The 26,327-nt window shown below is 43.2% G+C and overlaps 1 protein-coding gene across 3 annotated transcripts in view; it reads left to right on the top strand.

Moving 5' to 3' along the window:
* The first annotated feature begins 20,992 nt into the window (after window positions 1-20,992).
* csnk1a1 (casein kinase 1 alpha 1) overlaps window positions 20,993-26,327 on the top strand; it is a 42,530-nt gene continuing 37,195 nt past the window's right edge. The window contains exons 1-2 of one of the 3 annotated variants that reach the window (XM_033029569.1): window positions 20,993-21,313; window positions 22,474-22,580. In XM_033029569.1, coding sequence (XP_032885460.1) covers window positions 21,191-21,313; window positions 22,474-22,580 — 230 coding nt within the window. In that variant the 5' untranslated portion in view covers window positions 20,993-21,190. The remainder of the gene's footprint in view (window positions 21,314-22,473; window positions 22,581-26,327) is intronic. The other 2 variants (XM_033029568.1, XM_033029570.1) reach the window with 2 other exon arrangements.

Genomic DNA, 26,327 nt, shown 5'->3' with positions numbered 1-26,327 from the left:
TGTATCTCTCGTTTCCTTTTCCTGTGACTTTCACTCAACCCAAAATGTCACCCATTCCTTCTCTCCAGAGATCCTGCCTGTCTTGTTGAGTTAGTCCAGTATTTTGTGTATATCCTCTGAGCTGTAATCCCTTTGTCCTATTTATTCCTCCTCCGCCCTCTCTGCAATTTAAAACTAACTTGCTTCCTAATTTACTCAGTTTTGTAGAGTCGTTGATTTGAAACATTAACTCTGCTTCTTTTTCGACAGTGCTTCTTGACCTGCTGAGTGTTTTCATCATTTTCTGGTTATATTTCATACTTCCAGTCATTGCAGTTTTGTGATAATCATTTTTTGAGCAGGGGCAGAATTGGGTGACATTAACTAGTTAATAATAGGGATACACCACTAATTCAGATTCAGATTCAAACTTTATTGTCATTGTGCAGTGTACAGTACAGAGACAACGAAATGCAGTTAGCATCTCTCCAGAAGAGCGAACATAGGATAATGAGCAATAAGTATATATACGTACATACAATTACTAGTTCGCAAATTCTCGGGAGACACGGGGCGTAGCGATGTGCCCGTGCTGCCGCCATTTTGATTGGAACTCAAAGGAACTAATAGGAATGAGAAATAAATTGAATGTGCACTTCAATTATGTGGCTTTATAATGTGGCTTTCTAGCACATATCGTAGAGGTCAATTTCATGGGAGGGACATGGTTATAAAAATTAGTATACTCGTGGAGATAGTGTAGGGATTTGGGTCTGTAGGTGTGGGTCAAATTCAATGCAAGCAAGCACATTAGGACATGATTTTGTGCATGGTATCATAATAAAAATCACTCTGTCAGACCATTGAGCTTCCCCTCCACTCTATCAATGTTATTTGCTTCCATGATGGCATCTCTAATCACTGCCTACATTCTCATCAGCTTGTATGAAACAAAATATGTGTGGAGATCAAATTCTAATGTGCTGGATTGTGTTGAAGCTCAGTCACACGCACACATACCACAGCCTTTCAACCTCCACATCGTCTCCAAATGTGCAGTAACTATTAAGGCCCTGCAGTTCCCAACGAGGTGGAAGCTGTGCTGCTGCAGCTGAAAACATCCCCTCACCTGAACCAGGCATTAGTCCTGGCCATACATTATTGTTGACAGTAAAGCCCTCACTCAATTACCTCAATGATGACTGAAGTTTGTGCAAAGAATTTAATCTTGCACATCCATTGGAGTGCTCTGCAATTTCTAGGCTATGAATATTTGCGAATGCCAAAAACGTGGAATCAAAAGCTAATAAAGACCTCAACAAAATACGCTGAAAGGTAAAACAAGCTTGCAGACTATATATAAGATTCAATAAAAAAGTGTGGAAACTGGTTCATTCTTTTATTCCTTGAAAGGCAGGTACAGAAGTAGGATAGAGATTTTAAAAGATCTGGTAAAAGGAATGTGCAAATTGTTAAAATGCAAGTTGAAGCTACAGTCATAAAACCAATTAGAATCGACCCCATTGAACAGGAATGACCACAGTAATAAAACCAATTAGGATCGGCCCCATTGAACGTATGAAGTACAAAGTGTTAATAAAATGTATTCATCGACGTTTCTTTTCATAATTATAAATTCATAAAAGCTTATAATTAACAAACATGTTTGATTCTCCTTCATATAACTTACGTAAGTTGTGGTGACTCATCACTGATTTCTAATGGTTAAAAAAATGACATGAAGGAGTGATTGAGTCTGATGGGTGGAGACATTTAATTAAAATAAAGATTGCATCATGTGGATGGCTTCTTTATGACTATTTGCTACAATTATATAGAAACTACAAGTCTTATTCAGAACATATACTGCCACAGTGATGATTCATTGACAAGGTCACAAATAAAACATTTTCTGTATACAAGGGAAGCATTTTCTTGAGGTTAGCAGTGGCTCTGCAATGTGATACTATTTTAATTTGAAGCTTTCTGAAGGCAGCTTAGAACTGCTTTAAGGTGATCACAGGCCTCGAGGTTTATGTGTATTATCCAGTTTATTTTGGCACTTGGTTATTTAGAGTCGTACGCAATTGCATTGATTTCCTGTTTGAATTATGTTGCACTAAAAATTTGTGAATCTACTTGCGCTAATGACATGATTTCCATTTTACATACATATGGAATGTTGCAATTCTCTGAGTAAGGCTCCTTTGGAGTGTAGTGTGATAAATTAGGTCATTTTGTTCAGAGGAGCACCTGACATTAGACAATAATGAACAATCATGTTTTAATGACGCTTCTCTATGAGGAGGTCCTCGAATAGACTCAGGAACATCACTTTGGTGTAGGAAAGAAATGTAGATGCTGGTTTAAACCAATGGTAGACACAAAATGCAGGAGTAACTCAGCAGGACAGGCAGCATCTCTGGAGAGAAGGAACGGGTGACGTTTTGGGTCGAGACCCTTCTTCAGACTGGTTTCCTTTACTTGCACCTCTAGATTCCTCCACCACTAAGTCAACCTGTAGTCTCGTTAATAAACCTTCTTCCCTGCCCAATGTTCCAACCAACTCCTGACTCCAGCCTCTACTCCCCAGCTCATTCCCTGACTTAGCCCCCGATCTGAACCAAACTACACCCAGTGTACTACTGAGACCCTGATCTGACCCCCGACTAAAGACTTTGATGCCCAACTACTGATCCTCCTCCCCCCCCCACCTCCCCCCGTGACATTGTGTACTCAACATAATTCTCTTTTTTACCTGCTATTTTCCATTTCATGCTCTACAATGGTACAGTATGCAAGAGGAAATGTTTAAGGTGAGTGATGAATTTTGAGAAATCAAATAGGGATAAGAGATATAAAATATATGGTAAGGCACTAAATAATGTTGATGAACAATGTGACCAGGGGTGGATATCCATAGTCCCCTGAAAATAGCAGCACAGATGGAAAGGGTGGTGAAGAAGGCACATGGTATATTGGCCTCGTAGTCAAAGCAGAGTATACAATAGTTGTGATGTTATGCTGCAACGCTAGGCTGCACTTGAAGTATTGTTTGTGGTTCTGGTTGCTACAAAGGAGATTCACCAGGATAATGCCTGGATTAGAGGAATATGAGAAAAGATTGAATAGACTGGACTTTTTTTTCCCTTGCCATGAAGAAGGCTGAGGGGGAGAGCTGATATAAATATATCCGATTGTGAGAGACAGAGATAGGGTAGAAAGTCTTTCCCTCCATAGTGGGAATATCAAAAACAAGAGGGCATAGTCTTAATGTGAAAGGTTAAGGTTAAAGGGGATATTTGGCATATATTGTTTTTCTTTTACAGAGAGTTTTCGATATCTAGAAAGCACTGCCAGAGGAGGTTGTGGAATCAGATATCATGTTTAAGAGCTATTTAAACAGATCCTTAAATAGCTAAGACATAGGAGGATACAGTCCTAATGTGGGCAAATACGATTAGTGTAGTTGGCCAAAAGTATTGGCATGGACATCGTGAACTAAAATATTATGTTTTCCTGTGCTAAACAACTCTATGACTATTATTGATGCTTTGGACTTTTGTTTGGCTAAATTTTGCTGATCAGGCTGACAACCAAAATAGCCGTGCATTACTGATGAATAATAAAGCATGATGTCTTTATTATTAGTAAACAATGATATTGTGAGAATTATAATAATGCTCGTAATGCAATTAATATATAATATTAATGTTTAAATTCTCACATTACACATGAAATATGATATTCTATTGTACGCTACCTCCAAGGCATTGTAAAAAAAACCTCACCTGCAATATCTAAACTGTGCAGAAAGTGAAGGTCATGCAGGATGTGAAATGTGAAGTGGATCAATGAGTGATGAAGGGGCAGAGAATGGATCAAGGAGAAGTGTCATGGAAGTGATCATGTGGCATGCCAGGGAGATGGTCAAAGGAGATGCAAGAGGTGGATGAAGACTGAGTGGGGCAGACAATTGTGGAGGGTGGAGGAGAAGATGAACTGTTGAGAATTGGGCATGCGATCATCTCAGGGAAGCTGGGCAAATGCTAAAGGAGTAGGGATAGCCAGATGATTAGACCTGTTACAATTTCAGTCTGAGGAATATCCGCACCAATCCATAGTTATATGGATGGGAAAGATAGTTATATGGATGGGAAAGGAATGGAGGGTTATGGTCTGAGCGCAGGTATATGGGACTAGGGGAGACTATGTGTTCGGCACGGACTAGAGGGGTCGAGATGGCCTGTTTCCGTGCTGTAATTGTTATATGGTTATATGGTTATAATCTAAAAATAGCCCACCAGACAGAATAGTTGGCAGCTCTAACTTAAACTTACAAACAAACTTTCTAATCAGCCTGGATATTAACATTTATCACATTCTAGAAGGGATGGGTGAGATTTATGTTTTACCTGTTGATTTTTTTTCCTGCAAGAGATGAATCAGGATTGAAAAAACATCCAATGTTTGATCCCTGAGGTACAGTCAGCACATTTGCTTGGCTGCCAGAATATCTTGCAACGCAAGTAACATGACCCTTAACAATTATCTGTTAAGTAATCCTCTATTCCCATGTCTTACATTTTACAGTAATTGAGAGTATTAGTCCATAATTCAGCAATGTTCCTACATCATATTTAAAATTTATATACATATCTACTTAAATCACCAATGGAAATCTGAGTGCAATTGTAATGTTTCAGTAAGAATACCTTTCTGGGAAATACAAGGACACAGATAGACTTCTAATATTTCAAAAAGCAGTGGTGCTGATGTGAAAATAAATGAGAATGCTGAATTGCAGTAGACATAAGAAAGAGAAACAGGAGTAGGCCATCTGGCCCATTATAACTATACCTCCAGTCAATAAGATGGAGGTATGGTCAATGGCTGATTGTTTATAGCAGTGGAACTTTCCTGCATATCCCGAGATATCTATAAATCCATCAATTTCCATTATGACTATACATAGTGATTAAGCCTCTGCAATGTTCACTGTCAGAGAATTTCAAAGATTTCCAATTCTCTGGGTGAATGCATTTCTTCTCATCTCAGCCCGACTGGAATTTTTATTTGAGGAAGTTACTGGTGGAATAGACAAGAGAAAGTAAACAAAAGTTGTGTGTTTCAGTTTTCAGAAAGCCTTTGGTAAAGCCCCATCTAAGAAGGTATTGTGAACAATTAAACCACATGGGATGGGATTAATATTGTTACATGGAAAGAAAGTGGCTTGACAGGCAGGAAACAGAGCATCAAGTCAATTTCAGGCAGCTCTCAGTGCAATTCCATTAATCTCATTCACACCACCACCACACAAACATGCATACACACGCTCTCTCTCTCTCTCTCTCTCTTTATTTCCTGGAAATTATTCTCTCTCAAATGCTCATCAGCTCCACTGTTCTCCCACTACTCACCAACTCAATGCACAACTTACAATAAGCAAATAATTTACCAAATGCCACATTATTGAGACGTGGAAGGAAACAGGAGCACTCAGGGGAAACCCATGCAGTCAGTGAGAGAACGTACAGACTCCATGCATATGGCACTGGACGTTGGTTGCTGATGCTGTGAGGCCACAGTGAGGTAGTAGCATGACCTGCTATGACACTCTGCCACCCCCTTATGCATGCATACAAAAAAAATATAAAAATGCATTCAGCTTCCTTTATTAGTCATTAAAGTAATTTATAGAATGTTCAAAATTGTTTAAGTCAACATGGGTTTTTAAACAACTTTCTCAACATTAATTTAAATCGTCAAGGCACCAGATTTCCCCTCCCATCCATGCTCATTTACCTTTTCTCTACTGTGCAATGCTACAGTAAAGGTGCCACACATCAGGCTGCTAAAGAAGACGAGAGCCCATGGTATTAGAGGGAAGATACTATCATGGATAGCAGATTGGCTGAATGGCAGAAGGCAAAGAGTGGAAATGAAGGGGGCTTTTTCTGGTTGGCTACCAGTGACTAGCGGTGTTCCGTAAGGGGCGCTCTTGGAGCCACTACTCTTCATGTGTATGTCAATGATTTTGATGAAGGAATTGAAAGTTTTGAGACCAAGTTTGCGGATGTTACAAAGATGGGTGGAAGGGCAGGTAGTGTAGTGAAAACAGGGACTCTGCAAAAGGACTTGGACAGTTTGGGAGAGTAGGCAAATAAGTGGCAGATGGAATAGCGTCACAAAGTGTGCAGTCATGCATTTAGGTAGTGGGAATAAAGGTGTTCCCATTATTCTCTAAATGGGAAGAGGATTCAGAAATTGGAGGTGCAAAGCATCCGCAAGTTGAAACGGTAGTAAGAATGCTAAATGCAATGTTAGCATTTATTTAAAGAGGCTTAGAATATAAAAACAGAGATGTAATGTTGTGGATTTACAATATTAAGGGCCTGCCCCACAGGCGATTTTTTCGGCAACTACGCTGTCGCCATATGGTCGCGGGGTGATGCCTGTATGATCGTGAGTAGTCTCTTCAAGTCGCCTAAAGAGTCGTAACATTTTTCTGGTCGCCGCAGGATTTTGAAATGTTCAAAATATTTTTCCGCGACTGTAGGCTTGATGTAGCTTGTCTTCTCCTGTCGTAGGTGCTGTCATAGGTTGTTGCCAGGATGACGCAGGTTGTCGCCAGGTGATGTTGGTTATCGCCGGGTGCTGACTTTGGTGAATTCCATTGGCGACTGCCTACGTCAACCGGCGACAGGTACCGGCGACTAGATTGTCTTCAGTTGTCGCCGACAGCGTCATTACTTGTTGTGAGTGGACGTAGGTTGACTTTGGTTGTCGTAGGTGGACGTCCTAATGGGTGGCCGGTTGTTGGTAGCTTGCCATAGTTTGATGTCGACTAGGTGGTAGGTTGACATAGCTTGTCGTAGGAGGGTTCCAGTCGCTGGTTTTTCGGCGATCTGCTATGACCGTGACAGTCGCCGGCAGTCATTTTGGGCCCCATATTTAAGGAAGGATATGCCGGCATTGTAGAGGGTCTAGAAGAGGTTTATTAGAATGATCCATGGGATCACTGGCATAACATAGTATAATGAGTGTTTGTTGGCATTGGGCCTGTACTCATTGGAGCTTAGAAGGAGGAGGGTGGGGGGACCTCGTTGAAGCTTACCAAATAGTGAAAGGCCTGGGTAGAGTGAATGTGGAGAGGTTGTTTCCACTCACAGAAGAGTCTAGAACCAGAGGGCATAGCCTCAGAATAAAAGGACGTATTTGTAGAAAGGAGATGAGGAGGAATTTCTTTAGCCAAATTGGTGAATTTGTGGAATTCATTGACAGATACTTGATTAGTAAGGGTGTCAATGATTATGGGGAGAAGGCAGGAGAATGGGTTTGAGAGGAAAAGATAAATCAGCCATGATTGAATGGCGGAGTAGACTTGATGGGCCAAATGACCAACTTTTGCTCCTCTCACATAAATTGTCTATGATATATAAAGGCAAACTTAATTGAACATGACAGCTGCATAATAAACTTTTTTAATGAATTTAATATAAAGAAGGCTATTGTAAAGGAAGATGTAGTTTTATACAGTACTTGGATCTGCAAAAAAAAACTATATAACCCACCTGTATGAGTCACCACTCATACTGGGTTTGGAAACTGGATAAACATAATGAGATATGCAAATTAAATGATGGTATTCTACTGAAACAATTATGCAAAGAGGGTAAACTAAAATTAACTAGGCAATTTATTGATTGAAATTCTTTTGAGAAAAATAAATTAAGCAACCAATTAATTGCAGGAATAGCATAATAACCATACTCGTTTGCCTCAGTGAAATTCATTGAGGGAAAAATGGATGATAATTTAAAATAGATTATATTTAAAAATAACCTAGAATGCACATTGTGTACTAAAATGGCCTAAATTTGCCATGTGATAAGTTCCAGATCTCAGGTGGCTGGTCCAATGAGTCAAGGAAGGCACAGACAGAATAACAAACTTGCACTTAATTTGCACCTTTTCTGAGCAAAGTTGTATTTAATATTGCACTTTTGAGGTGAGGTCACTGTTGCATTGTGGAAACATGACAGCCAACCAGCCTACAGATTATCGGTTTGTTGTTTGTTACAGTTGAGAGGAACTTCAACTGTAACATAAACAACAAACCGATAATCTGTTTCAGCAATGTTAATTATGATCTTGATTTTCAAAATGGAGTCTGACTTTGTGTAGAGCTCAGAGGAGTTTAATTCCAATAATAAATAGCTTGTATGCAATGTTTATTATTAGAGCAGGGGTGTTCAAGCAGGGAAGTGGTGCTTGGTGCTGAAAAAAAATAATATTTGGAGCACAATTAAAGTAGTTTGGCAACAACCAGGTTAAGAGATATGTTGATATATACTTCTCGTGGTCTCTCCTGTTATTCCAGTTAGTCTTCTCTCATGGAATACTTCGTGGAGACAGATGCCGATAACACGAAACCAAACCAAGGATAGGACAAAGACTGAGTGTCGCAACCATGAGCCAAGCTTTGCACTCTTTTCAGAGCGGGCGACAGTCGCTGTCAAAGGTAAGGATGCTGGGATACTAAAGTTGAATGTCGAAGGTCTCACCAGTGCTAAGTCCGAGTAAATGGCCACAGCACTCAAGATGTTGAAAGCAGGAAAGGCCACCGGATCTGACAGCATACACCCAGAGTTTCTACTACATTCTGGAGACACTGCTACCAACTGGATCCGACAATACCTGTCGACCTCCATGGAGAAGTGCAAAATCCCAAAGATCTGGTGTCGTGCAACAGTCATCGCTCTCCCAAAGCCGAACAAGCCAAAGGATGATCCTAAAAGCTACCGGCCCATCTCGCTCCTCTGCATCCCTTACAAACTCCTTGAGAGGCTGATCCACGGGCGTATCAATCCCATCATAGACCCTCAACTACCCCACGAACAGGCTGGTTTTCGCCAAGGTCGATCTACTGCAGACCATGTAACCCTCCTCACCCAAGACATCGAGGACAGCTTTGAGGCAAATGAGAAGGCAGAAACTGTTCTTATAGATGTGACAGATGCCTATGACACCGTGTGGCACCGGGGACTAACTGCAAAGCTACTTTGGATGCTGCCAGACAGGCACATAGTACGCTACATCATGGAGATAATATCAAACCACAGTTTTGTGCTTAAGACCAGTGATGGACGGCAGAGTATGCTACGTAGACTGAAGAATGGCGTCCCACAGGGATCCATCTTGGCTCCGATGCTTTTCAACGTGTACAACCATGACCTCCCAGAGACCATCGCTGGAAAATATGGGTATGCTGACGACCTAGCCATCCTGATGAGACACAAAGAGTGGAAGACAATCGAAAGCTCCTTGAGTCAAGACGTGGGGACTTTGGCAGTATACCTACGACAGTGGCGTCTAAAGCTGAGCGAAGGCAAAACAGTGTCAACAGCATTTCATTTTAGGTGCCACAGTTTAAGAATAAGGAATAAGCCATTTAGAACGGAGACGAGGAAACACTTTTTCTCACAGAGAGTGGCGAGGGTGTGGAATTCTCTGCCTCAGAGGGCGGTGGAGGCAGGTTCTCTGGATGCTTCCAAGAGAGAGCTAGATAGGGTTCTTAAAAATAGCAGAGTCAGGGGATATGGGAAGGCAGGAACGGGGTACTGATTGGAGATGATCAGCCATGATCACATTGAATGGCGGTGTTGGCTCGAAGGGCCAAATGGCCTACTCCTGCACCTATTGTCTATCTAAACAACAAGAAAGCTAAGCAAGAGCTAGCTGTCTTTGTTAACAACAGGCGCTTGGACTTCCAACAAACACCCACTTACCTCGGCGTAAAGCTGGACAGGTCGCTTACATTTCGCCAACATCTGGCTGGTCTACGCGACAAGGTCATGGCACGTAACGGCCTAATCCGACCCCTGGCAAGAACAAGTTGGGGAGCCAGTCCATCAACTCTTCGCACCTCTGCCTGAGCTCTTATGTAATCTCCAGCAGAGTACTGCGCACTGGTATGGAGTAGAGGTAGACATACTAGCCTGGTAGACATGAGCCTGAACAGCACCTTGCGAACCATCACTGGGTGCCTTCAACCTACTTCAGTCGAGCAGCTCCCTATACTTGCAGGCATTCCGCCTGCAGGGATCAGAAGGCAAGCAGCAACTCTGGCACTATCTCGTCGTGCCATGGACCCAGATCATCTCCTCCATCAGGTTATCAGCAGAGAGCAGGGGCCACCCCGACTGAAGTCTCGTCACCCCTTTGCTCCACATGGAAAACAGCGTCCATCCAGCCAACTGAAACAAAAGTACACTAGATAGTCACCAAATGGTCACAGAAGTGGAAGGCAACCTCATCTCCATTACACAGCTACATCTCGTCACCAGATAAAAGCTGTCCAGGGTCTGACCTCCCCAGAGGAGCATGGGTGAAGCTCAACAGACTTGGTACTGGAGTTGGGCGTTTCAATGCCAGCACGTGGAGATGGGGGCTCCGCCAGAGCCCAGCCTGTGAATGCGGAGCAGAACAACAGACAGCCAACCATGTCATCTCTGGGTGCCCGCTCTACCACCCACCAAATGGAGCTCAGGGCCTGGCAGACATTGACGCAGAGACAACAACCTGTCTGCTCAACACCCGGCGTGAGATCTAACTGTTCCTTTGGTTTATGTTTCATTCGCAAGAAGAAGAAGATAAATGTTGGTCAGGAAATCATTCTCCTGCTTGTTTTGAGTATCTCCAAGGTTCTGCAAATAACTTGAAGAGGCAGACATAGTCTTATCTGAAAGCCCACAGCAATGACAATGCATGACCTCTCTCAGTACTGTATTGAAGAAACATCTTGGTAACATGCTTGATCTTCTGGATTAGTAAAACCTTCTGACATTCTGCTTTTGAAGTTTAGTTTTGGTTAATTTTATGCATTGCATATCATAAAACGTGGTAAACTTAATATAATTAAGGTGAAAATGTAAGCCAATAAAAGTGAAAATTGGAAGATCTTTTCATACAAATCGAGGGTGCCGATTGGACGAGAGGGACATCGGTCAGCAGGCAATGGGGGTGGGACATGATTCAGCGAGATCATTGGAGGAGGGAGGAGTAGGGGGGTGGGACTGAGGATAGAGTGCGGTGATTGGAGGAGGGAGACGTGCCAAAACACTCTCGGCACAGACCTGCACCTCATCCGCAGCCCGGCTCTCCGGCGCTGTCCCGTCCCCACACGAGTGCCCCCCCCCCGCCCCCCACGGGTGGCCAGAGAGGTCGGGAGTCAGACGGGAGCTGTACCCCCAGGCCCACAGCCAGCGCAGAGAAGCAGCACTAAACCCAACTCAACTCTGCCTGTTCCGCATGTGCGCGCGGCCGCCAAAAAATTGTGTCCCCCCTGTATCCTCCATATTTTTATAGCAATTTCCGTGCCTGGGTGTACGGAACAAGCTGCTGGATGACGTAGTTGAAGCAGGTACTATTGCAATGTTTAAGAAACATCTAGACAGGTACATGGGTAGGGCAGGTGTAGAGGGATATGGGCTAAATGCAGGCAGGTGGGACTGGTGTAGATGGGATATGTTGCAGTGTGGGCAAGTTGGGACAGAGAGTCTGTTTTCATGCTGTAAGACTATGACTCTTTTAATCTGAGCTAGCTTAATCTAGAGAGAAAAACATTAAAATGAGGAGTGTAGAGAGCAGCAAAGATGAATATGGAACCTGACTTTTGCTGCTGCACTGAACTTCAGTTTTGCCAAAATCCTCTCATTATAGCCGACAGATATTTTTATGAATTTACTGCAGTAGAAATCTTCTCCGCAGTGATCAATTAAAATAACATTTTGAGAAATCTGTTTAACCAGACCGACTCTTGACTGAATCCAACATAGATTTGAAAATAGATTTAAAAAGTTGGAGAAAGAGGAAAACCACAAAATTCGAAAGAAGTAAGTTATTTAACACTTCCAATAAGGAAAAGAAAGATGTCTGGTAGCACTTTGCAGGAGAAATGCCATGGACAAATAAAGAGATGCAAGTGTGATTGCAGTGCTCGGACTGTTAAGAAGAACATTAAAGAAGTATTTGAAGAGAGATAGGAAAAATTCTAAATGAAAATTTAGGTCTAGGGAGCTCATGGGGGCTAAGTGGCTAAAATATTGAATTATATAGTAGAGCAATGGATAATAAAGGGTTATCTCATGTAAGTTATGTGCAGCAATGTGTACCTGTACGTACAATGGATGAGCTGACGGAAAGATTTGCAAGCAAGAGGAAGGATCGGAAAGCCACAAAATCAGGGTCACAGAAGATAGACAGGGTTACAGATTGGGTGGTGCGCATGTTGGTTGTGATGAAGAAGAAAACGTATGTTGCAGTGTTTTGGTGCTTCTAAAGAGCGAGACAGGATATTTGGTAACAAGTCTTTAAAAAGGTCAGACTTTCAACCGGAGGGAAGATAACAGAATACACACAGATTACAGCACAGACCATTGTTCCTCTGGCGGAGATATTGAACGAAGGAACAAAGGGCATTCTGCTGGGTGTATGCTATAGACCTATAAACAATCCAGACAAATGGAAGAGCAGGATAATAGGAAATTTTCAATATTAACAGACACAAAACCAGAAAATGTTGTTTCTGATGAAAGATCTTGGACCCAAAACATTCACTTTCCACAGATGCTGGTGAATGCCAACTTTTTCTCTTTTCATTTCAAATTTAAAGCATTTATGGATTGTTGATTTTTATTCATTTGAATACAGTGTAACTTTGGACCCAAATTCCCAAAATTGGATTCATACACGCATTTTTTTTAGCCAATATGCAACCAACCCAACAAGAAGTGGTGGGTTAAAATCCAGGATTTCGTTTTAAGACATGAGAATGGGCAAATAGAGGGACTACCAATAAAAGTACTGACAACAACATTCAGCTCAAAGTACTGACTGAGTGATCGATCTGATTTTTTCCCTGATATTCTCTTCATTACCAAATTCACTCCAGCTGTAGTGAGAAATGGCCAAGAGCTCTGATTACACCAAAGACCATGGGATAAGACAGCAACTCAGCTACAGCAGCCAAGACATTTTTTTTTCAGGAATTAAACTTCCACCTAAGCTATCCAAGTGTGATTACAATCCAAGACTTGTTTTTTTGGGGGAATAATAGAACTTCCCCCAAGCTATCCAAATATGGTTACAACATTGGCAGCCACTCAACAAAGTGAAAAATTGCTCGAATAAACTCTGTTCGGATAAAAACTAGACAGAACCAATCCAGGTAATTATCAAATATCCAATCAGTCTGCTCTTAATCATTAGTAAAGTAATGGCAGGCTCACTGACACTGATATCATGTGGCATTTAGCAGCAATATATATATACTCATTGATTCAGTTTGGATTTCACAAGAATCACTCTGAATACTGTACCTAAAAGAGCATGTCAGGATCTGGGTAACCTGAGACACTAAAATCTTTTGACATCTGTCAAGTGTGCGATGGAATTTTCTCCACATGCCTGGATAAGTACAGCACCCGCAAGATTCAACAAGTTTGATACTATATAGGGCACATCCGTATCCTGCTCACTCCTCATAAAACTTAATTCTCAAGATCACGACTTATTGTGACTTTGTTGCATACCATCTGCAAAAAGTACTGCAGTTATTTGCCTTGGCTATTCCAAGAACATCTACCAGACCTATAGACTCCATCACAAATAACGTCTATGAAAGGAGCCACAGGAAACTTTTCCACTTGACACACCACCATGAAGATATCTGTCCTTCATACCCGCTGGATCTAAATCCTGAACTTCATTCCTCCCCCCCCTCGCCCCCAACATTGCTGGAGGAGTACCTCCATCAAGATGATTGTAGTGATACAAGAATGTAAGATTAAGTAAAAAAATTGATTATTTCGTATTCCGAATCAGAATCAGACTTTATTCGCCAAGTATGTTTTGCAACATACGAGGAATTTCATTGGCCAGGTCAGTCATACAATTAAAAGTAATAGATCACTTGAAAAACACATTTTAACATGAACATCCACCACAGTGACTCCTACACATTCCTCACTGTGATGGAAGGCGAAATAAAATTCAAGTCCTTCCCCTTAGTTCTTCCTCGGTCGTGGGCCTCGAGCTCCCTTTGACGGGATGATCTTAACTCCCGTAGCCAGCGGCGTTCGGGCCCTCTGCGTCGAGGCAATCTGCTCCCTCATCGGGGGGGGATATGTCAGCTCCCCCGCGCCAGGCGATCGAACCCCGCGTCGGGGCTGGTCGAACCTTCCGCGACGTTGGAGCTTCCCGATTCGGCCTCTCCCGAGACTCCGAGCCCTTGATGTTGATTCCGCAGTGGGAGCGATCCCAGGCAAGGGATCAGCTCCGATGTTAAGTCCATGCCCCGCAATAGGGCTCAAAGTAAGTCCGAGGAGGCTTCCAGCTCCATCGATGGTAGGCTGCAGAGCCCGGAGAATGTGATCCGAAAATTGATCACATCTCCGGGAAGGTAAGAACCTGACAAAAAGTTTCCCACCGATCCCCTCACCCCACATAAAACAAACCAAAGAACATTAAAACAAAACTTTTAACAAACTAAAAAATAACAAAAAGAGTGAAAAGACGAACAGACTGCCGGCAGGGCTGCCATCTCCCCGGCGCCCCTGGTGGAGCTTATTACAGTCAAAAGTGATCAAGAGCATAGAAATAGTCAGAGTGCAATGTTAAAAGAAATTATAAATGCAAAGCAAAGTAGGGAAAAATACTGGCAAGTAAACAACAAGCATATTTCATAGTTACACAGAGAACAGGAGAATAAGAGTGGGTCTGTTTAGAACCAAACAAGTAATTTATATGTGGAGGCAGAGAATGATGATGAAGTTCTGAATAAACAGATTGTAGATATCTTTGAAGAAGGGGAAAATGTAATTTTATTATTGAGAAATAGGTGTGAAATATTGGATAGGATACACAGATTAAATTAGGACGTTTTAAGCTTTTTAAAGCATTTTGGCACATTTGAAAGTTGGTAAAAATTATCTTGGGGTGAAATGAGCAAAGCAGGAAATTGCAGATGTTTTAGCCAATTCTTTTTCCAGTTACTCTGGTCACAAAACGACCAGAAGACTGTTAATATTTTACTTTTTAGTTTAGTTTACATAAGAGATAAAGCGCCCTTCGGCCCAGAATCCGCGCCGACCAACGATCTCCATACACTAGCACTATCTCACATACTAGGGACAATTTACAATTATACCAAGCCAATTAACTACAAACCTGTACATCTTTGGAGTGTGAGAGGAAACCGGAGCACACCGGAGAAAACCCACGCTGGTCACGGGGAGAACGTACAAACTCAGTTTAACATCCCATTGATCCCATTGCTTAGCAGTGTTTATTTCTGAGCAAAGACAAGGTAAATACATCTTGGACAGTATGGAACATATTAATAAGTTGTATTCCTTCTGAAAATTCACTACGTGTTTTCCAGCATGAAGTGTACTTGTGTATTTGAATTGATTTCCATGTTAGACATAATTTAGATCCAACCATTATCTCATTGGGCACTCCTGGGACAATCATATTTTCAGTGTTCAGTGCAGGACTGGGATCCTCCTTAAATTAAGCCTCAAATATGTGTTCTATTCATCAGCAACCCCAGTCCCAACACTGCAAGTACATCCCCACTCACCCATCCTATCCCTGTACTCCCCACCCCCACTCTACAATGCTCCCTTTCCAGCATTTCACAACTCTCCAATAATCCCATTACCAAAGGTTACTGATGGATGCCCTAATCTCAACCGACCATAAACCTATCCTCACTGATTGAGGTCCGCGCGTCAGAAAAATAAAGATCCACTGGCAGAGGGGAGAGCCGATTCCTAGCTCTAGCTGTTTGGACATAGGTTTGGATGGAGATTATGTTGTTGAAGGCAGAGCTGGAGTCAATAAATAAGACTACTGGATTGTGATCACTATTTTGATTCCAGTTGAGTGGTAAATATTCTATTATGAGCATTGGTTCATAATAAAACAATCTTCTTTGCTTTGCAAGATTGCTAGTCATTGTATGGTATCTTCTTCAGACCCTTTTTTAGTTCAATTTTCCTAAAGTTAGATAAGATGCTCACATGTCACATCTTTTTTGCCCATTTAAGTTTAAAACAAATTTAGTTTTCTTCTTTTGAAGTGTTAGGTTCAAAATCTACCTCTTCAAAATAAGTAAAAACAAGATTTGTTTTTTAAATACTGCGCTGATTTACCCAGAATACATAGCCTAGCATTCTTCAAAGGGAATATGTACTTTAAAATGGAAACATATTTAGAAAGGATATATATTTTTTAATGGAAATTTTCATTTCAGTATCAAATATTTTAGGACTGTGGGTGTAGAGCTGGGGATGGGTTCCTTCAAGAAGCTGGAACAAATATCATAGGCAACAGAAACCTCATCTTTTGTTCTGTAAATTCCTGATATTCTCAGTGGTTTGGAGTTCTTGTGTAAACTTTCTGTCCTGAAGTATTGGTTCGTTCATTGGTGGGAAGGGAGTGAACAGTTAAAGAATTTAAAAACTTGGTTTTATGGGTTTCCCTCATATCATGCCAAATTTGACAGCAGGATATTATCATCTATACTATCACTAAAACTCTCATCTTGACCACTTCCGGTCTCCGTTGTTATTAAATTTGAGCAAAAACGCTACCCTATATCGCTAGGATCTTTTTGCCACCTTACTCACTGTTCTCATCTGTTCCAAGCCACCAAGTTTTGTTCCAATTGGTGAAATATGAGAAAAGTTCCAAAGGTTTAAAAAATTGTGAGATCAGCAGGTTGGTCTTCTCACCTGTCAGTCACCATGAAGGTAATGCCCCTTCCGGCACCCGCTGGAGAATAAAACCCGGAGACGGGGCTGAGTAAACAAGCCATTCTGATTGAGTCTGCAAGATTGGAGTCGGGAAAACTGCTGTGTGGAGTCTGGAAAGCCGCTGAGTGGAGTCCCTCCCCTCCTTGACCATCTCCACTTCAGCACAACTAATCCTGATCAGGCTGTGTACAGCCTGAAGTTGATAATTATCTTGATGCCGACATTGAAGGAGAGGTTGCTGTCTTGATACCATGTAACTCTCTCGATCTTCTTCCTGTGCACTGTTTCAGGATGGTGCGAGATCCTGCCCACTCCAGTGGTGTTCTCTGCAAACTTGTAAATGAAGTTAGAGCAGGATTTGGCCATAAAGTCATGCCTGCATGGCGAGTATAGTAAGGGGCAGAGAATGCATCGTTATAGGGTTGACAATTATCATGGAGGATGTTTTGCCACTTATGCTCACTTGTTGTGGTCTATGAATCAGGAGGTTGAAGATTCAGTTGCAGAGTGGGGTGCTGGGTCGCAGATCCAGGTGCTTGGAAGAAGTCGAAACAAGGAACTGCATGTGCCGGTATGCACAAAAAAGGCACAAAATGCTGAGGTAACTCAGCGGGATAGGCAGCATCTCTGGACAATACAGATAGGTGCTCCCTACTCCCTGTCTCCTCTACCTAAGACTGCAAGAAATTGCAGAATTGTAGATATAACCCAGTCCATCACACAGACTAGACTTTCCACCATTGACTCCATCTACTTTTCGTCAAAGAATTGTCCCACCCCAGACAATTTTCTCCTGTCTGACGTAAGGTACAGCAGCTTGAAAGCATGCACTGCCAGTGCACGCAGGAACAGCTTCTTCCCCTCAGTCATTAAACTTCTGAATGGTCCTTCCCTAATCTAGGGTACTGTCCAATTTACATCTATCCTATGTGGACATTGGACTTTTCCATGGAACTGGTTCACTGCATTGCTGGGAACTAAATTCTGCTCACTGTTACTTCCCCTTTTCTCTGTCTATTATACTTGAGTTTGACTTGATTGTATTTATGTATCGTATCACAGAATATTGATATTTTTAATGAACTTTTGTGTGTTTATTATATCACCTATCGAGTAGTGTGTTTGCAAACCTGCTGCAAATAAGAATTTCATTGTTCTGTTTCGGTACACAAGACAATTAAACACTTGATTATTATTTGATCTGATTAGATAGAATGCAAAATAAAATATTTCACTGTACCTCGGTACACATGCCAATAATAAACCCAAGCCATTCATGGTGTAAGAAGGAACTGCAGATGCTGGTAAATGGTTTTATACATCGCCATTAGATGTGCCCTTAGCCTCTTGCACTCCAAGGAATAAATTCCTAACCCGTCCAAACCATCTTGAGAGCTCAGGCCCTTGACTCCTGACAACGTAAATCGCAAATTTTCTCTGCACCCTTTCTAGCTTAAATGTATCCTTCCTATCGCAGGGTGACCAAAGGTGAACACTGAACAGAAAATTAAAACGTTCACCTAGTCTACACTTGCTCTGAAGAAGATCACACTGAGAGCACCAAAAGCAATAGATCAGGTTAGAGGAGGTGCATGCAAACTTCTGTCACATCTGGGAGGGTGGCTGGGTGGATATGAAGGAAGAGGTAAGGGGTGTTATACCTCCTGCGGTTGCAGGGGAAAGTGGTCGGATCACGTTGAAGGTGGCAGATATGTCAGAGAATGATGTGTTGGATGAGGAGGTAGACAAAAATGCTGGGAAAACACAGCGGGTGAGGCAGCATCTATGGAACGAATGAATAGGTGATGTTTCGGGTCGAGACCCTTCTTCAGACATGAGGAGATTGGTTGAGTGGAAGTCAGGGCCAGGGGAACTCTATCCTTCGGTTTGGGAGGGAGAAGTGAGTGCTGAACCACGGGATTCGGAGGAGATGCGGGTGATGGTTCCATCTATGACAGCAGGAGGAAAACCATGTTTACTTAAGAATGACAACATGCCAGATGTCCGAGAGTGTAAAGTCTCATCTTGGGTGCAGATGTGATGAAGACGGAGACATTTAGAGTAGGCAATTGTGTCTTCTGAAAGAGGCAAGGTGGGAAGGGGTGTAGTCCAGATAGCTGTGGAAGTCAGTGGGTTTGTAGCAGATGTCAGTCGATAGTCTGCTCCCTGTGATGGAGAGAACCCACATGAATTTGATGGCAGGATGGAAGCTAGTGGTAAAGTGAATAAAATCAAAGTTCAGCACGGGTGCAGGAGGCAGCCCCAAATGCAGCAAACTATGTACGTTTTGAACAAGAGAAGTTCGACGTAAGCAACAAAAAAAGTACTTGTTTCGATGAACACTTGCTCTCGCTCTGCCGTGGCCTGCTGATTTTAACTCCCCATTCCCATACTGACATTTCTGTTCTGTTCCTCCTCCATTGCCAGGGTGAAGCCACAAGCAAATTGGAGAAACAGCACCCCATATTCCACTTGGGTACTTTTCAACCCAATGGTATGACAATGGAATTCTCAATTTTTTGGTAACTAACCTACAAACAGTGCTCTCCTTCTTCCAGGTGGGGTATAGGAATGCAAACCTTTCATCCTTTCCCCTCTCCCTGTCCACCTATATGCCTTCTGCTGGCTTCACATTTCACACCTCTTTTCTCCTTATCTCACTACCTTTTGTTATTTTTCCCTATGGTCCTTGTCCAATCAGCAGCCAATCAAAGTCCCCATCACCTGTATTTATTTTTTTTTAAATCACAGATTTGGCCTCCACGGCCTACTGTGGCAAATAATTCCACAGATGCGCCACCCTCTGACTAGTTACCTTCTACTAGCTATGATCTATTCTATATTTTCTTTGATCCCCTCCCCTTTGTCTAGGTATGTTACAAAACTTACCTTCAGCGGCGCTGCAGTTCTGTCACTGGCCGTGTGCACGACTTTGGTGCCTTTGAGGATTGGGGGGGGGGGGGGGTATCGCTGAAGATTTGTTCCGACTGCCGGTCTGTGAAATTTATTTTATTTTTTTCAATCGCTGGACCATTTCAGCGCTGGAGTAAACTAAAAAGCCGCTTCTAAAGCCGTGAACGCCGACAACGGGGATGGATTTCAGGTACGGGACAGCTAAAGGAAAGCCGTTTATTTTTACATATAAACGTGCTTCTTGGGATGACCTTAATCCACATTTCACGTTGTGAAAAGGTGATTTAGGTCCCATACGACCCGGCAGTATTTTTCCTGCCGATATGGGGTTTAAATTCACCGCAGCCTCAACGTACCAATCGATCGCGTTCCACAAAAACCCACTTGCAAGATGATTTAAATGGCCATTAATTTACGGGAATTAAACACTAAATTCCTTCCATCTGGCCTATAAATTCATGACAATGAGATTTAAAAATCATGTTATATTGTGAATTCTTGTGTGAATGTTATTTGGACACCTAGGCTATTTAAAAATGTTAATGTTTTCTTAAGAAATGGATAGATGTTTAGATCTAGTAATTGAATTTTGTAATTAGCTACAATTGGGTAACTAACTAATTATATGCTTTAATTTCAGGTCATCCAAGTAAGATTGTTTTATATTTGTTTCAGAATGCTTCAATCTATAATAACTGAACATTTCTTTCAGTTCTCTTAATTTTTAAGAAAGTTATGGGCATTTGACTGTCCTCGATCACAGCTTTTGTGTTAAGTCAATGGAAAAGCAATAGGGAACAAGATGCTAATTTCCGAGTATGAAAATGGCCATAACCTTTTTAATACTGAAGATATGAAAGTGAATTAGGTGTCAATTTAAACGTATTTTTATGATTTATCTGATGGGACACATTGCAGAATTGATTTTTAAAATCTCAACATTTTGTAACATTGCTACTTTGTCTCGTTTTCACACCTAACACTTCCTTATCTCCCTCTCCCCTAACATCAGTAGGAAGAAGGGTCTCGACCCAAAACACCCATTCCTTTCTCTCCAGAGATGCTGTCTGTCCCTGCTGAGTCACTCCAGCATTTTGTGCCAACCGTGGGATGATGTCAGTTGAGCGCAGATTGGGACTACATACCCCACAGTGCAGCGCGGCCAGCCCCGCCCCTTTATGTCACCGTGTGTCGTCATGAGCGGGGCGGGTCACGTCACGTCACCATGGCAACGGGCGCGAGAACGAGATGATGATTATAAAAAAGCGATGACGTACATCTCCCCGCCCCACAAGCCTTTGCAAAGAAGAAAGAACTTGACGGCGATAAGATGGAGCATTAGGGAGAGTCGGCGCTCTGGGGGGGCCGAGGGAAACGGATCGGAATAAGGCAGAGGGCGAAGAGTGTCGCATCTCAGTGGCTTCTATATGCTCGCGCCTCGTCTGTCCTTGTGCTGAGAGAAACTACGGACGAGGATGGCCAGCGCTAGTGGTTCGAAAGCGGAATTTATCGTCGGTGGAAAATACAAACTGGTCAGGAAGATCGGCAGCGGCTCGTTTGGAGACATCTATCTGGCGATCAACATCACCAACGGCGAGGTGAGTGAGGGCCCGGGAGGGGCCTGCTGCGCCCGCCCTTCATCGCCGCTCTGCACGGTTGTCGTTGTCTTTCATCGGCTGACGAAGCTTTTTTTTCTACCACCTCCCCTCCTCTAATCTTGCCCCCTTCCCTCCCCCCCCCCTCTAATCTTGCCCCCTTCCCTCCCCCCCCCCTCTAATCTTGCCCCCTCTTCTACTCTTTCCCCCTCCTCCAATCTTGCTCCATCCCCTCCCCTCCCCCAATCTTGCCCCCTTCCCTCCCCTCCTCTAATCTTGCCCCCTTCCCTCCCCCCCCTCTAATCTTGCCCCCCCCTCTAATCTTGCCCCCTCCTCTAATCTTGCCCCCTCTTCTACTCTTTCCCCCTCCTCCAATCTTGCTCCATCCCCTCCCCTCCTCCAATCTTGCCCCCTTCCCTCCCCTCCCCTAATCTTGCCCCCTTCCCTCCCCCTCCCCCCCTCTAATCTTGCCCCCTTCCCTCCCCCTCCTCTAATCTTGCCCCCTTCCCTCCCCCCCTCTAATCTTGCCCCCTTCCCTCCCCTCCTCTAATCTTGCCCCCTTCCCTCCTCTAATCTTGCCCCCTCCTCTAATCTTGCCTCCTCTAATCTTGCCCCCTCCTCTAATCTTGCCCCCTCCTCTAATCTTGCCCCCTCTTCTACTCTTGCCCCCTCCTCCAATCTTGCCCCCTTCCCTCCCCTCCCTCCTCTAATCTTGCCCCCTTCCCTCCCCTCATCTTGCCCCCTTCCCACCCCACCCCTCCTCTAATCTTGCCCCCTTCCCTCCCCTCCTCTAATCTTGCCCCCTTCCCTCTAATCTTGCCCATTTCCCTCTCCTCCCTCCCATCGTGTTACCTTTCCCTCCCTCCCATCTTGCCCCCCCCCCTTTCCCTCCCATCTTGCCCCCCCCTTTCCCTCCCATCTTGCCCCCCCTTTCCCTCCCATCTTGCCCCCCTTTCCCTCCCTCCCAACTTGCCCCCCCCCCCTTTCCCTCCCTCCCATCTTGCCCCCCCCCTTTCCCTCCCTCCCATCTTTCCCTCCCTCCCATCTTGCCCCCCCCCCTTTCCCTCCTTCCCATCTTGCCCCCCCCCCCCCTTTCCCTCCCTCACCCCCTTCTTGCCATTCCCCCCTTCCCTTTTTCCTCCAAATATACGTCACGTTTCTAGGAGGTGGCCGTGAAATTGGAATCACAGAAAGCGAGGCATCCCCAGCTTCTCTACGAGAGTAAACTGTACAAGATCTTGCAGGGAGGAGTCGGAATCCCGCACATCCGGTATGTTCATGTTAAACTTTGTGTGCTTTCCGCGCCCCAGCCCTCGTTTTGTGCTGCGGGCGACCTGGTCCCTCCCTTCCACCTCACGCTCCTCCCCCTCAGCTGAATCAAAAGGCCTTGGAGAAGCAGAAAGATTTTCGTCCTCCTTCTTTCAACCCGATCCTTTATCCCCACCCCAGTTTGGTATATATTTTTTGGGGGGAATTATTCCTGCACGATGAGCAGCCTATTGTTAAATAAAGACTATACTTCGTGCCAGCGAACACTTTCCCTTGCAGTTACTCCGGCCTACCGATGTTGTCTTTAATTTCTGTTGCATTGTACTTATCACGATCTGCAAGCCGTGATTGTATTGCAGATTATCTTTAGACACTAAACAGAAGGTCTGTACCTAAACAATGTAGTGATCAGACGTAAAATACGGATGACTGCGTGGAATGGCTGCTCTTTTGTTGTGTTTTGTACGGACATGTCATAAAATGGCGGATCGACGTGACTGGGAACAAGTTTCATCCAACAGGATTTGTATATTTCGAAAGTTTACGGAGTAATGAGACTATCGACATGCTTGTTTATAATCAATATCAGCAAAGATTTTAGAAGGAAAAGAGATCATGAGAAACCTGGCAGGCTTTTTCTACACCGTTGAACATTTGTCTAAGTTTAGGAACTAAGGGAGTAGCTTGGCTCACCAATGTCTCACAGTTTAAGAACAATGACAGTAAGATCACTTTTTAAAGTCAACGAATGAAGTAAGGAGCAGTATCGAGAATAAAAATCCTGCTAAGTTGCCAGGAACTTAAATAGAAAATGATCAAATAGAAAATGAGAATAAAGGCTTAGAGAAGAATCTTGGTTGTATCCATTTTTTTTAAATGAAGGATTGAAATTTGTTGAAGGGAGGGAATGAAGTGGACGTTGAGTCGAAATGGAGATAGACAAATATTAAATTACAGACTTGGGAAGAAAGCAAGGTACAGGGGGAACCTAAAAATGAAATGGATTACCTGATTTTACTGGATTTAATAAGATTGTTTTGCAAATGGGTTTGAAGATTAGTATGACTGGTTGTAATCAAGTAACAAGAAGTTTCATTGCCCTAAATTAAAAGATTGATATTGTTGAAAAATTATTATTTTACTAATTAAATGGCAAATGAATACAGGTTAGAGTGAAGGGCAAGGCTGGCAAGGGTCGGGGACCTGAGTTGACAAGACCTATTGAGGCTTTGGTCGAGCCAGGTACATGAAGGTGCACTCAAGTTAATCCCAGGAGGAATATTGGGAATGCAGGAGTATTCTTGAGGAAATCAGGAGTGCTATGGATCACCTGGGAGGTTCTCCGTGGACATTTTTCCCATTTCTACAAGGACGTACGACATGAAAACAAGGAGCTTCGGGAAACTTATTGGGATGTATTGGGGATAGTCTGTATTATGGTTGAGGGAGTGGATGTCTTCGATTGTATAAAGGTAGATGAATCTCATGTGGTAGAGTTGCTGCCTTACACCGCCAGGTACCTGCATTCAATCCTGACTGGATTTGGGTGACGGAGTTTATACATTCTCTCTGTGACCACGTGGGTTTTCTTTGGGTGCTCTGGTTTCCTCCCACATTCCAAAGACGTGCAGGTTTTTAAGTTAATTGGCTTCGGTAAAATTGTCCCTGGTGTTTAGGATGGTGCGAGTGTGCGGGGATTGCTGGTTGGCATGGACTAAGTGGGCTGCAGGGCCTGTTTCTGTGCTGTATCTCTAAACTGTGAAATTGCACACCTCCAGATTTAGGGACAAATTGCACACCTCCAGATTTCTTCCCAGATGTTATCAGGCAACTGAATCAACCTACCACAACCAGAGAGCAGTGCTGAACTTCTATCTACCTCTTTGCTGACCCTTGGACTATTCTTGATCAAACTTTGCTGGCTTTACCTTGCATTAAATGTTATACCCTTATCATGTATCTATACACTAAATGGCTCAATTGTAATCATGTATTGGCTTCCTGCTGACTGGATAGCACGCAACAAAAGCTTTTTGCTGTACCTCGGTACACATGACAATAAACTGAATGAACTGATTAGGAATAGTGTCACAAATCTGATTGGGTTTTTGACGAAGAAACAAAGAGGCGGTTAAGGCAGTAGTTGTGGTCTACATAGACTTCGATATGGCTTTTGTTAAGATTTCTTGTGGTAGATTGTTCCGGATGGATTGATTGCATTGACAGGAAGATGCAGAGAGTGATGGTGGAAAGTTTTTTTTGAACTGGAGGCCCATGACCAGTGACGTGCCTCAGGGATTGGTGCTTGGTCCTTTGTTGTTGCTCAAGCATTGGGATAATTTGGATGAAAATGTACAAGGCATGACTAGTAAATCTGCAGATGACACTAAGATACAAATTATTGTTAACTGTGAAGAAGGTTATCAAAAATTACAGTGGTATCTTTATCTGCTGTGTAATTGGGCTGAGGAATGGCAAATTAAATATAAATGCAAGGGTTTGAATTTTAGGAAGTCAAACCAGTGTGGTACTTTCACGGAATGGTAGGACCCTAGGAGTGTTGAAGAACAGAGGGACTAAGGAGTACGAGAACTTGCTTCATAGGTGGACAGAGTGTTGGAGGGTGGGATATCATATTTCAGTGTTTTGGGTGTACAAAACATTGGTTATGTTGGTATCGAGTTCAGTTTTTGTCACCCATCTGTAGGAAAGGTGCCATTAAGCTTTAAAGAGCGTAGGACAGCCTTACAAGGACGTTGCCAGGGTTCAAAAGGTTGCGTATAGGAAGGGATTGGGCAGACTGGGGTTTAATTCCTTGGAGCTTTGGAGAATAATATTTGATCTTGCAGAGATTCATAAAATCATGAGCGGAATAGATGGGGTGAATGCACATAGTCTTTTTCTCAGGCTTTGGGAATTAAGACAATAGACAATAGGTGCAGGAGTGGGCCATTCGGCCCTTCGAGCCAGCAACACCATTCAATGTGATCGTGGCTGATCATCTCCAATCAATATCCCGTTCCTGCCTTCTCCCCATATCCCCTGGCTCCACTATCTTTTAAGTGCCCTATCTAGCTCTCATGAAAGTATCCAGAGAACCGCCCTCTGAGGCAGAGAACCCAAAGGTATAGCTTTATGAGGGGGATGATTTATTGGGAACCCAACTGGCAACTTTTATGCGGAGAAGTTATACGGAATGAGCTGCCAACGATGTGGTTGAGGCAGGTATAACATTAAAGGGACATTTGCATCGGCGCATGGGTGAGAAAGATTTGGAGAAACGTGGGTCAAGCGCAGGCGAATGGACCTTCCATGGATGGGTATCTTGGTCGGAATGGGCAAGTTGGGCCTCAGGAGCTGTATTATTTGTGAGCTGTATTACTCTTATTGACAGGTTTCTCTATTTAACATCAGTTGATAAGCTATCGGAATTTCTGATATAGTGCATCTGGACATGTTATGGGGTATGGCATGGACGAGTGATGGGTAAATTGACAGTTCCCGTGATGACAGAAACATTATTTGGAGCAGTCTTCCTTGAGAGACAGCGAAAGCAAAGGTAGTTGGATTTCTGTCGATCGACATGTAGATGGGTTGGTCATTAAGTTTGCAGATGATATGAAAATGGATGGAGTTGCAATCAGTGAAGAGCACTGTCAAATGTATTTGTTGGTATATAGGTGTTATATGAGTTACGGGCAGCATGGTGGCACAGCGGTAGAGCTACTGCTTTAGAGCACCAGAGACC

This window comes from Amblyraja radiata, chromosome 11 (genome assembly GCF_010909765.2).
Source record: "Amblyraja radiata isolate CabotCenter1 chromosome 11, sAmbRad1.1.pri, whole genome shotgun sequence".
Classification (NCBI taxonomy): domain Eukaryota; kingdom Metazoa; phylum Chordata; class Chondrichthyes; order Rajiformes; family Rajidae; genus Amblyraja; species Amblyraja radiata.
Note: the sequence above shows the minus strand (reverse complement) of the source record. Positions and strands in the feature narration are given on the sequence as shown.